General features: G+C 36.5%; 2 protein-coding genes across 2 annotated transcripts; both read left to right on the top strand.

Moving 5' to 3' along the window:
- Positions 1-1,894: 1,894 nt before the first annotated feature.
- Positions 1,895-6,973, top strand: LOC110736387. Its single transcript, XM_021916596.1, has 3 exons — positions 1,895-2,072; positions 2,390-2,886; positions 6,317-6,973. The coding sequence occupies exons 2-3, from the start codon at positions 2,432-2,434 to the stop codon at positions 6,582-6,584; spliced, it is 723 nt and encodes a 240-aa protein (XP_021772288.1). The 5' UTR covers positions 1,895-2,072; positions 2,390-2,431; the 3' UTR covers positions 6,585-6,973.
- An 884-nt stretch (positions 6,974-7,857) lies between these two features.
- Positions 7,858-9,770, top strand: LOC110736386 (protein RETICULATA-RELATED 3, chloroplastic-like). Its single transcript, XM_021916595.1, has one exon. The coding sequence runs from the start codon at positions 8,192-8,194 to the stop codon at positions 9,269-9,271; it is 1,080 nt and encodes a 359-aa protein (XP_021772287.1). The 5' UTR covers positions 7,858-8,191; the 3' UTR covers positions 9,272-9,770.
- Positions 9,771-13,234: the final 3,464 nt, after the last annotated feature.

Here is a 13,234-nt window from a genome sequence, read left to right as displayed (position 1 = left end):
TGGTTTATGTGAGTGGTTATAGTTGTAGTTTGATTTATCTTTGATGAATGATGACTATGGGTCTACCAAATTCATGTAGTTCATCGTTCGGAATTCGGATTCGGATTCATTCTATATCGCTCGTGATTTTAGTCGAACGCTATGCAGTTTGTCATTTAGATTTATTGCATATCACTAGTGATTTTAGTCAAACTATGTTGACCTTGATGACGTAAATTATATTTGATTTAAATTTAGAAAAAATTGATTTTATATTTGATGATTTGAATTTTAAGCGGCTCGTGAATGATTTAGGATCAAAAGAGAGGAATCAAAGGGTGCTTATAATTAGAAAGATGTGAATATTTAATGATTATATATCTGTTCTGAATGTTCATTTTCTATTTTATTTTTTTAAAACTAAATGTACAAAAAAAATTGCACATTTAGTAGAAACTATATGGACATCCAGTTCAAATTATATATGTACATTGATTCTTCTCGTTTGATCCCAACCCATTCGCAATGTATGGTTTTTTTTTTATTGTGTTCACATAATCTAAGATTTTACCCCTATTCACTTTTAATGATCTCAACTGGTGAAAACATATTGTAGCAAGTTAACTATGTATATATACCTTGAACCATTGCCAAATCACCTTTCCCTCCACCACCCACTTAGACATCCTCCAATCCTCTCATCCACTACTGACTTTCTTCCCCTCAACAATGATGCCTTTTTCTCCTATTCTACCAAAACTTTATATATCTCCTCCCCACCACCAAATTAAAACTTCACCTTTTCCTCCCACACACATCGCTAATTCACTATGTACCTTCTTCTATCTTCTCCCCTTTAACCGATGACCACATCCCTTTCGTCCTCCTCAACCTGTGACTCATACGATTGAAATTAAACCAACACCTCCCCCTTTATCCTCATTTTCTCTCTTCCACTCTCTTCCCTAACTCGTTGCCAAAATCACAACCACTTGTCCTATAGCACTATAACACCATTAAGACCACATCCTCAACCCTTGGTTATCTCTTCACATGTTCCGCCATTGAAAACCTTACCTATCTTTTCCCTACCATCACATGGCGGCCTTGGTGGTGGGTTGAGGATTTGAGGGTGGTGTTGAAGGTTTCAAGGGTCCGAGGTGTCGTCAAATAGTGTTTTGGGCGGTCAAACGACGTTGTGGAAATTAAATTTGTCAACAACTTCATAATAAAATTTGTAAACAACACCATGAATAACTCTTACAAGCTTAACTCTAATCCCATACTAATTAGATTATCTTGTTCCTTAACCGTGGCGCTATAATATGAAACATATTGGCCTTGTTTGACAAGCTAATAAGGTCAATTGTGGGCCGATTTTTTATTTTTTTATTTGTAAATACTATGAATCATGTGATGTGTTAGACATATTATAGGCAATATCGCATGTGGGAATGCCCTTTAGCCAAATCTACTAGTGAAAGTTCTTCAAAACTCATTTATAAATACCACATCTTAAAACATGACAAAGTCTATTTTTTATACTGAGAAAAGACTTTTATTTTCAAAATCAAATAGTCAAAGTTTTAACCGTTGACTACTATAGACAAATGTACTTCATCCATCCCAAAATAATTGACATACTTGATTTTTTTTTTCTCAATTCTAACCCTTTTATTTATATTTTAATTCATAAGTGTGAAGAAAAAAAAAATTGTGTAAATTATATTTTGAATTACACGTATTTTTTTTTCCAAAAAATTTATTGTCGACCGACCTAAAAATCTTGAATTGCGCAGTAAAATTAATTGTCCACCGACCTAACAACTTCCATTTTTTTCATACGGAGTATTGAAATTTCCTCAACCAATCTCCGAATGTAAAAAGTAAAAACCACTGTCATCTTTACCAATTTATATTCCTCAATTTTTTTTTTACAAAAATAAAAAATTGTCATCTTACTGTCTTGCACTCCAAAACCACTCCGTTAAACCCTCTTCCTCTCTCTCTATCCTCCATTGAAGCGCGTGCTCTGATTTCTCCATTGAAGCAGCTTCAGAGCTTTCTTTTTTTCCATTGAAGCACCTTCTGAGGTAAGATTTTGCTATTAATTTTTGTTATGTTTCCTTTTTAAGATCATTGAATATCAATTTCATATTCTAGGGTTTATTGTAAAAATTAATTGTCAGTATAGTCAATTTAGGGTTCTTGTAAGGTGGATTATTGAACAATTGGTTATAATTTCTGGAGTTATAAAAGATTATGATTTTATTTTTGTTGATTATGTTGCTAGAACTTTGATTTGTGCAATTTATGTTGATATTCTTAATCGAGAAGAATTTAATGTGATTTTTTGAATTTAACTTTAATTTTGACAATTGAGTGAAATTTGATTAAAAATGTGTTGCAGGCTGTAGTTTATAATCCTTATTTGTAGGACAGAACTCTGAAAATGGATCCTACCGACGAGGACTCGCTCCTTGCGAACTCGAGGTTCTTAACTCGGCAGGAAGTACTTAAACGGCGAGTTCGTCGATTGAGGCGACTCGCTGATTGTTACAGGGATCATTACTGGTCTTTAATGGAGGAGGTGAGACGGAAACACCGGGAGTACTACTGGATGTATGGGAAAGGCCCTTGCAGGGAAGAAGATGATGAAGCCGAGGAGAGAGAAAATGGCGTTGGTACTAGTAATGCGATGAACGGCAATGGCGTCAATGGTAATGGTAACAGTGAAAATGGTGGTAGTGGTGATAAATTAGGGGTGGAGTATGGCAGAAGTTTCAGTTGGTGCTCTTATAGTGGGTGTGGAGGGAAAGCTATGGCGTTAACGCGATTCTGTATCTTGCATATAATGAGCGATAGCAAGCAGGTGCTCTACAAAAAATGCAAATATCCACAATTGAGGTCTTCCTCTTTCTTTCTTGTTTTAATTTCTTTTTTGTTTTGGTTTGATTGATGGTTATAATTGGTTGATTGTTGAATTAATTAGTTTATACTACCTCCGTTTTTTGATATTCTACACATTTGACTTTCAAGTTTGTCTACACATAACAATTAATATCACTAATAAGAATCATTAAGAAAATTGATATAGTGAAACGATACCTCGAAACTAATACTACAACATTTTACATACTTACAATTGTAGATATTGAATATAGGAATTACTTTTACTCCCCTGTTCTTGAAAGTTCGACTCACTTTGCATTTGCACGGTCTCCAATGAACATTTTTGACCATTAATAATTTCAGCTATTATAAGTAAATTTTTATAAAAGTTGATATTTGAAAAATTTATTAGTAGGGAAATCTAATAAGACCAAACTTGTTAATTTATTTTGATTGTATAAATCATAAAATATGGTCAAAGTTATTTTATTTTGACCACATGAATAGTAAGTGAGTCGAACTTTCACGAACGGAGGTAGAACATTTTTCTGGCTGTTTTTAGTTCTTGTTTTTCTTGGGTTGATTACACATGTAGTTGCGTTATAGTGCTAGTTACTTTTTGACAAGTGCGTAAAGGTATGTGAAGACCAAACGAGGAGAGGTTGAGATAGTAAATATACTCAATTATGTGGTAAATGATGAGTGATATGTAAGGGAATAAAAAACCAAAAGGACGTCAATTATAGAGGTTTTGGAAGAAGTGAAGATTTAGGGAAATATTTGTCATAAGCTTTCCTTATACTTACATTTTCGCTTTGCTTGGATAAGAGGAGGTGATGAGTAAGGGAGGGAAAGGAAAGGGAGCTAAACAAGTTCCTTGGTTCAAATAAGATGTTTGGGGAAGGGAAGTGAAGGGAGAGGTAGAGGGAGAGAGAGAGAGGTAGAGGATGGGATTTATTTTCCCTCCCTCCTTTCTTTCCCCTCCCTTTCCTTTTCAGCTTTTCCTTCTATCTTTCTATCCTAACAAATTCTTAGCCACTTTGGGAGGAAAGAAAGTGACATTTTAGTATAGGAGGCTTTCTTACCACACCTTTTTGTTCTGTATGAGCTCCCTTAAATTTATAAGAAAATCTTATTATGAAAAGTTACTTTATTCCGTACCCTTTCTCTTTCACCTAGTTCCTTTCTATTCCACAAGCTGCTTAAATATATGTCATGTTTGACTAAATTTTGGGAAATGATATAATTATGGGTCTCTTGGCCATATAGTTAAGTATGCTAATCAATGGCTTCTAGATTTTCTGGAAATTAGAGTCATCCACGAGTTTAGGGTATTGGGGCTCTTCATTTGAATGTGGATAGGAGTGGGTGATGCACTGAGAATCTTAAGATCAACGTGAGGGATCCTTTGAGGTTCAAAGCTTAATAATGAATGCATTTAGAGTTTTGAGCCAAAGTTGAAAGGAATTACGGGGCTTAAAGAAGAATATTTATCAAGCTGTGCACTTATTAAAGAAAACAGATTTTACCACCTTCTGTGAATTGGAAGTCAATATCAGATGATTTTGGGAGGGTAGTTTTGGAGTGAAGTTTGAAGGATATTTTTACTCAAAAGTGGGAGTAATGTGCATCTATGATGCATTTGTTGCTGACAAACAGCTTGGAATTACTTCCTCCTTTCTTTTTTCATTGCAATGTGTTCCCTTTTGGGAAGTTGCAAAATTACTATTTTTGGCCCATGTTTCTCTCTATCTCTCTCCGCAGACATGGGTCCATTTTCCCCCCTCTCCCTTCTCTTTCATATCCTTGAAATTGTGCATTCTCCCCCACCCCCCGCCGTGTTGCAAGTAAAAAGAACAGAGGAAGTGTATTCCACCTACTGTTGGTGTGATTGCACAATTTTTCTGTCAATATTTAACAAAATGATTTTTGGTTAATCTTCCTTAGAGGTGTAAGTATTTCCCTTAGTGTTTGACACTTTGACCCTACCATTGAATGGTGATATTCTGCCATATGATGAATAAAATTGCTTTCTCCTTTAGGCTTCTTGTAATTGATGCCTCAAAGCATAGAGATTTTTGCTTGCTACCCCTCCCGGGCCTCGCCCAGCTATTACCTCTCACCAAAACTGGTGGCCATAACACTGGTGTCAACATTGATATATCAGTGCCAGCAAATTGTCATCTCACCTTCTTCTGGACATTGGCAATTCATCACCAAGACGGGTTCAAATTGGGAACAAGACTGACAAGTATCTGGCCAACCTAGTAATCATGTCTATTACATCTAAGTTGCATCACTATTCTATGTTTATCCTAATGGGCATCACCAACCTCTGCCAATCTTGTTCATCAATTGTCCATCCTCTATTCATGACAGGAGCTGAGAGAATATCAAATCACTTTATGCTCCCCCATTAGCTTAAAAGTTTTACTAAATAGAAACAATCAAATCTTTGCATATAGCCACTTTAGCTGTGGTACACAAGTAAATCTTCTCGTGCCGTTTATTTGTACTAAAGCAACTTCCTTGCCTTTTGGTTAAAGAAACAAACAAGAGAGTTTGTCTATGCAAAGAAAAGAAGTGGAAACCTTTGATGCACTCCCGTATAAAATTAAAGGACCCCTTTTTAGTTTTTACCATTCCTCTTCCTTGATAAAGCAGCCAAGTTTTCCAGGAAATTGTGTCTAGCTATCAGTTATGTAGGTAGAAGTAAAATTTTCAGTTCAACTCATCAACTAGATGGTGTTTGCTGTCAATTTCCATTGACTGGTTTAGGATTCAAACACAACTCTAATTATGTGTGTTTTTTTTTTTCGTCTGTAGTAGAAAGAGTTCTTCTAGCCTTCTAGGTATTATGGAAGACATGCTTTAAAGGTCCACTTTGACATCTTCACACTTGTAATTTGAATTTGTATTTATAAAATTCTCTTCACCAACTATGCCAGACATGCTTCTAGGTATTACGGAAGACATGCTTTATAAAAAAAAGTTCTTTGGCGTTGATATGCTTGTGCAGTTGACTAATTTGACTTTGTTTCAATGCGTTTTGCCAAATGCCTCTTGATGCACTTTCCAAACATGGGAAATTCTAGATATTGTAGGGTTTTGGAGTCATTCTTTACTTTTTTTTTTTTTTTTTTGGATTCTTTACTTGTTTCTTCATGTTTCTGCATCTGAAGTATATTGCAAATGCACAATGTCAGCCACCAGGTGTTCTATCTGATATTTGTTTGGGGTTTTAACTACTGTGCCGTTTTCTTTTTCTGTGGGCAACAGTCAGCTGCCTTCTGCTTAGTTTTGTTACAGCTTCATATGGAACTTATTGCCTTTTTTTTTTTGGCCAAGTAAATATGTCAGGTGCAAAGTTCTACTATATGCAAAAATTGGTACTTATCCTAATTTTTGATCTTGTCAATAATGTGTTAACTTTTGCTCTGAACAGAGACGGCGGGCGGATTGGTTCCCTTCTTTGTAATAAGGCTATACTAAGCGCTACCACTCCGACTCTCTGCCAGAGACATGCGCTGGATGCTAAGAGGCACATCAGCCAGGCTTTGAAAAAAGGTGGTGTTTCTGCTGCCTTGTCTAACAAGGCTGCTACCAAGTTTCATCTTGTGATAAATGAGTACGTCCAATTGATTCAATCTAAGAGAAGATTTATTGCAAGAACTAACAAGGATACCATTGCAATTGAGAATGGCGGTAATTGAATATTCTAATCTACATTTTATCAGTATATAATCAGCATTTTAGTGTGGTTGATGGAGCACAACATTTGACATATACCGATCATGAAACTATGGGCCTCGTCTCTGCTACACCAGACCAGATGTCTCCTTCTCCCGTTGATCTATAGTGTGTGTGATGTTTTCCCGACCCCCCCCCCCTCCCCCGTCTGCCTTTTACTCTCCTTTTCCTGAGAGATGATCTGTTACTTTGTTGTTAGGGGAGTGAATCTGGAGCAGTGCATGACAAATGATCACTTTATCAGTCGGTGCTGTATATAATTGCTGTATAGAACATATTCTCGGCTAAGGCGTGATACTTTTAAACTCTTTTGTAAGTATTGTTCATGAGCATTAGAATGTTACGATATAAATGTATAATACAGCTCCCCCAAATCTGCTGCTTGGGTCTATAGGCTCCCCACCCAATACTCAACCACGAGTCTACGAGTATATTCAGAACGGAAACTACTGCTTCGACATTCTACTAGAAAATAAATTGGTTGAAATTGTATTTCCAAGTATGAAGAAACTATAAGATTAATGGTAATGTACCTACAAGAGTACAAGGCTACAAGTTACTAGACCTAAACTAGATAATAAGATCGATGGGACATAGCTCTTTGATCTTTGTTAGCATTAATCTATTTCCCAAAGTAGATTAGTAAATAGCTTATCTCAGACGATGGACATCTCAATTTAACAAATATGGAGCGGTACCATTTTCTATATACTTCGTACATGATACATGTTTATACAATTTTTATGGAAATGAACGTTTGTACATAATCGGATAATCCTCAAACAAATCGTGCAATTTGTTTGGAAATTTGCTTTATTATTTAGAAATTTGATATGTATAACCGTAAGTTGCTAATGTCATTTGAGCTTGCTTAATAAATTGATAAATTTATTTCATTTTAGTAGTACTTATATTAATTCATACTGAGTACGGAATACTATGTTCCTAGTATATCATAGAGGTTGTTTCATAAATTGTTAACCTTTTTCATTTTAGTAATATATACACTTCTTTTTGACAAGAGTAATATATACACTTTGTATTTAATACTTATTATAAAATTAAGTTTTATTACTTCATACCACGTATATCACCTATTTAAATTACTACGTATATTCTATCTACTCCGTATTAAACTTTGACTACTTAGTCAATTCTTCACCTAACTCCAAGTTTTTTGGTCACTAGTGAGATTTTTCATCACAAACTACCACATTATAGTATTATACACTAATACACTTCATTAGTCACCCAAATTGGCAAATTCCATACTTTACAATAGTTATAAAAAGTTACTTAAAAAGATTACTCCTCTTTCTCATAAATAAAAAAAAATACTCGATATTTTTTCAATTTACTTTTCTTTAATTTTAAAAAATCATCTACCTTTTCAATTTATTCCCTCTTGTCAAAAATTAAGTCTTCATTCACCCAACTTTTCCACCTAAAAAAAATCGCCAATTTCCACCTTCATTTTCTTCACTCACTCACAAAAAACACACCAACAACAATAATATCTCAACAACCACAACCGCCGCCTCCGCCATTGATAGATCTCGAAGCTCCATCAATGGCGTCTTCTTCCTTAACATCACAACTCCGTTATTCCCCACTTTCTTCTTCCCCTCGTCAATTCTCTCCTTTCTCATCCAATCGCCTTTCTTCTCCAAATTCCTTCTCTTACCCTCTCAATCAAACCCCCAATCTCCGATTATCTTCCTCCTCTGATAATCTCCCTCACCTGTGCTTCGCCTCCAATGGCGGCGACGGCGGCGCGGGATTCATCGGCGGTAATGGCGGCGGAAAAGGAGGAAATTGGAACTCCGGCGATGGCGGAGATTCATTCTCTGAGTCCAACGATGGAAATGAAAACTCGTCGTTTTGGGAGAATCTAGGGTTGATTGGAATTTTCATCAAAGGGTGGAAATCTAGGGTTTTAGCCGATCCTCAATTTCCATTCAAAGTATTAATGGAAGAACTTGTTGGTGTTACATCTTGCGTAATTGGGGATATGGCATCTCGCCCTAATTTCGGTCTCAACGAACTCGATTTCGTTTTCTCAACATTGGTTGTTGGATCGATTTTGAATTTTACCCTAATGTATCTATTAGCTCCTACTGCTGCTTCTGCTTCATCTTCGTTACCCTCGATTTTCGCGGGTTGCCCGAATAGTCACATGTTTGAGCCCGGATCATTCGGGCTCATGGCCCGTTGCGGCACCTTCGTGTACAAGGGTGCAATCTTCGCTGCAGTTGGTTTTGCTGCTGGATTGGTTGGAACTGCGATGTCTAATGGATTGATCGCAATCAAAAAGAAGATGGACCCTGGTTTCGAAACCCCGAATAAGGCGCCTCCTACGCTGTTGAATGCTGTTACGTGGGCGCTTCATATGGGGTTGAGTAGCAACTTGAGGTATCAGACTTTGAATGGGGTTGAGTTTTTGTTGGCGAAGGCGACGTCGCCGGTTGTTTTTAAGTCGTCTGTTGTTGTTCTGAGGTGTTTGAATAATGTGCTTGGTGGGATGTCTTTTGTTGTGTTGGCACGGTTGACTGGCTCGCAGAGTGTGACACCCGCGGCCGCGGCCATGGGTTCTGGTTTGGATGATGGGGATGAGAAGGAGAAGGAGAAGGAGAAGTTGGTTGCCAATTAGTCGACTATTAATGGTATAATCTGCTGTTAATGGTATAATATGCTGTTAATGGTTAAGTGTTTTGCAGTATTAACAGTTGAATTTTTACAGTTGGATGAATTGAGGAAGATGATTATAATAATCAGTGATTGCTAATGTGTTTGTCATATGACAATTTATCTTTCTCTGAGGATTTGGTTGTTTTTTTTGCTAGTGCTGCGAATAAACTTGGGTTTTGGTTAGTGCTATGGTAGGTTTCTTTTGTAGAATAAGCATTGAACAATAAGTTAGTACACCAGTACAAATCAGCTGAGCTTGGTTTCTGTTATTTCGCTTTCGGATTTTACTGTAGATGTTCTTATTATCTGAGTAGTAATCATCGTTTGGTTGATTGCTTCTCATGAAGCTGTAATTCTGACGATCATACCAATGTATTGCAAGGAATAATTTCTGTTCATTGTTGCGTTTATTAGAGAAATTCATCAATCATCAATAGTGGTATTTTTATAGAAACCTATTTAATTTGGATTTTTGCCATAATATAATGTTATGCTATTACAGTACAAACACTCTCACATGTTCACTTGAGAACAATCTGTCAGTTTTCTTGTACTAAATATGGTTGTCCGAAACAAAATTTGATTCAGACTTCAGAACTGCACCAATTTGACAGCCATCAGAATATCAAATGGTTACTCAATCTTTTTTGTCAGTTCTCCAAAGTATATGGTGAGTTGTTGAGACGATTTCCCTTCCTCTTGTGTGCATGTATGTGTGTCTTCTTAGCAACGATCCAAGTTATCCAGGGTCTTCGGCCACATGAACACTTGAGGCATGTCCTCATCAATAAATCATTTTATCACGCATCCATGGGCCTTCTGCAATCAAATGTTATGAAAATTTTCCTTTTAGAGGTTCATATCGTGTTTATACAAAGATCAGTCATACTTGGGTGTGAACACTTTTGCGTCCTCTAATATAAGTTGTCTTATACACATGATCACTTCGAACCTCCTTAGTAAGCGACTAATCGGTCATGATCGTAATATTCTTGTTGTCTCTTGTAGTTTGCTGTTTGTATGCTTCTTGCCATCTCAATAGGTATGGACAATGTCACAATGGTCAATTTTATGTGAAAGAAGTGAAAATGCTGCTTTGTTCTTGTCATATGAATGCTGCTTTCTTTCTTTCTAGGTTTACCTACCAATTTGGATCTTCTGTATTCTTATGCTCTCCATCAATTTCAGCAATCTAATTCCGTATATGAATAATTATGTCTCATTCAAAAACCTTAAAAATAGTAATCATACACTTGTCACCAACTTAACCCCTAGCAAAAAAGAAGATCCTTGTACTCCAATAGTGTGATGTTTTCATGTTTCAATTTGATCGGTGGATGGGCATAAAAGGATTATTAATCTCTTAATTTTGATTTTGGTGAAAAAAAACCACACACGATAGCAAACCAGAGTCGTCCATTCAGAATACTATAAGCGAATTTAGAACATAATAATTTATTGGATTTAAATAAAGAATAAGAAGTTTGAAGAGGCAAAAATGAATTAGCCAAGGAAAAGTAACAAAGTTTGAACTCTAAACTCATGCATAATGCAAAAACTATTACTAGTTAAGCTAGGCTATTGATGGTCTATAATTTACATGCCAAAGCTATTCATTTCTTTGTTTAAATTGAACTCTTTCTACTTTAAACCTTTTAGGTCACTTAATTTCGAGGTCCTATACAAATGGGTTGTTTGCAACTTTGCACACCTTATTATGAAGGCCTAAAAGAAAACCCGAAACCTAGCATCGCAGTTAATTGCTGCACTACTTGCAAAATTATGTTTGAAATATCTATAACCAAAAACTGAAAACTGACAGTGATGCGAAAAAACTGTTTCTGTCGATCCCACTTCACCGGCACCACCCTGGCATCAGTGCCCCTCCAAGAATTGAGAGTAAACCGCCATCAATGAAGTGATCTTGATCCAGCCCATTGCAGTCAGTTTCAGTTAAATGTTCTGACATCTGACAACAAGGGGCCCAATCAACATTACTGTGGATCACAAGGGGCCCATGTCAACTGTTTAAGGCCCAAAGATGGATCTTGCTGTTGCAGCCCTGTTACTTGGCCCAAGTATTAAACAAGTCAGGCACAAAAAGGATTTTGATGCTAAGCCCTTCTGTTGTGACTTGTGAGTTCTACCAAAAGCATGGAATGTTAATGCTATGCATGATAAATTTTCATGGAAGTTTCAGGGCACTTTCACAACGAATTTTTAAGAAAAATTGAACACCCGTGATCACAGCACTTCAAGTGTATGGTTAACATCGATGGCCCCGTTGTAATTATTAGACAGTAATAAATGACGATAATGATATTGAATTTATATACGACTTTATTTATAGTGTATTAATGTTAACTCATTTTAGTTGAAATAATAGTTCAATTGAAATAAATCTTAATGTGGTTTGGTCTTCACCAACCATTTGTCTCGCTTTTCTCATTCTAATTTATGGGATTGTTGCTAAGATTGCTGCCCTTCTTTGGCTTTAGAGATAAGATGAGCTTATTCCCATGTGATTTCAATTTTTTCGGTAACAATTTTTTATACCATTTTCGACCATTAAAATCTACACCAATCTTAAAAATAAGGGTATTTTGACTTTTGGTACCACAAAAAGACATGTTATTCAATTTTGCTACCTCTAACAATTTTTATTTTATTTTACTACCACTACAAATCAGGTTTTTAAAACTGATACCAGTTGACGGAAACTGTTAGATTAGCCGTTTGTGGGGCCCACTTCAACCCTGCCTCTCTCTCTCCTCCTTCCCCAGTCAAGTGCAGCAGTCAGGTTCACAGCAGCAGGCAGCAGCCATGAACAGCTTCCAGCCACCACCACGCTGCAGCCTGATTCCAGCCAACGCGCGGCCTCAACGATCGCCGGAAAAACGCGAGCCAGCGCAACCACCGACGGCCTTTGAATGGCGCGCAACCCTTGCACGCAGCCTCCTACGGTGCCTCGACGAACATGAGAACAAAAACATCCCAAAATTCGAACAATTTCGAATTAAAATCAGGAGTTTCTAGCGTTTGATGTTCGAATTCAATCCCAAAACAAGATTTTGATATCAATTTTCAATCTTATTGAATTAATTTGATGATTTTCATTCAAAATCAATTTGGGGAAAAAGTTAGGGTTTATAAGAACTTTTGAATCAAACTCTTTGATTTCAAAACGAAAACAACAATTATTTACATGATTTTGCAATTGAAATCTAAAGAAAACAAAGCCCTCAATCAATTTCGACACAACTTGTCGAATTAGAGGTCAAAAATTTTCGATTTTCCCCTTGTTCGAATCGACCCCCCCTACAATCATACAATCATCATCATCGTCGTCCGTTGGTGGGGGAAAGGGTTTGGGGTGGGGTTTCCGGCATTCGCCCAAGCGCTGGCCGCCGGCAGGGGGGAGGGGGGAGGGTGGCTGACGGGAGGGGGGCAGTTGAGGGTGGCTGGGGTTGTTCTTTTTTTATAAACATTTTAATTTTTAATTTTTTTTATATTTTTGAATAAGTTAGGATTCCGTTAAGTGGTGGTGAAATTTAAATTATGTGATTTTTAGTGGTAGTAAAATAAAATAAAAATTGTTAGAGGTAGCAAAATTGAATAACAGGTCTTTTTGTGGTACCAAAAGTCAAAATTTCCTAAAAATAAATAACAAGATATTTTTTATGGGTAATTATATCCCTGGTACACTCCAACTTCCAGCTTTTATCTTTGGTACACCTCATTAAATTTTCCTTATCAGCGGTACACTCATAATTATCACTAAATTACTACAGTAAGCAAACCGTTAATCAAACGTTTAGGTAGTTAATCTAAAACGTTTTAGTTGAAAAAAAGAGGAAAAGACCTCAATGCCCTCTCATTTAATCTCCCTCCAACATTTCCCTCCTTATTTTTGAAAAAAAAAAAA

The sequence above is a fragment of the Chenopodium quinoa genome, unplaced genomic scaffold (assembly GCF_001683475.1).
Source record: "Chenopodium quinoa cultivar QQ74 unplaced genomic scaffold, ASM168347v1, whole genome shotgun sequence".
In the NCBI taxonomy this organism is placed as follows: Eukaryota; Viridiplantae; Streptophyta; class Magnoliopsida; order Caryophyllales; family Amaranthaceae; genus Chenopodium; species Chenopodium quinoa.
The sequence above is the reverse complement of the archived record's forward strand: the minus strand, read 5'-3'. Positions and strand labels throughout refer to the sequence as shown.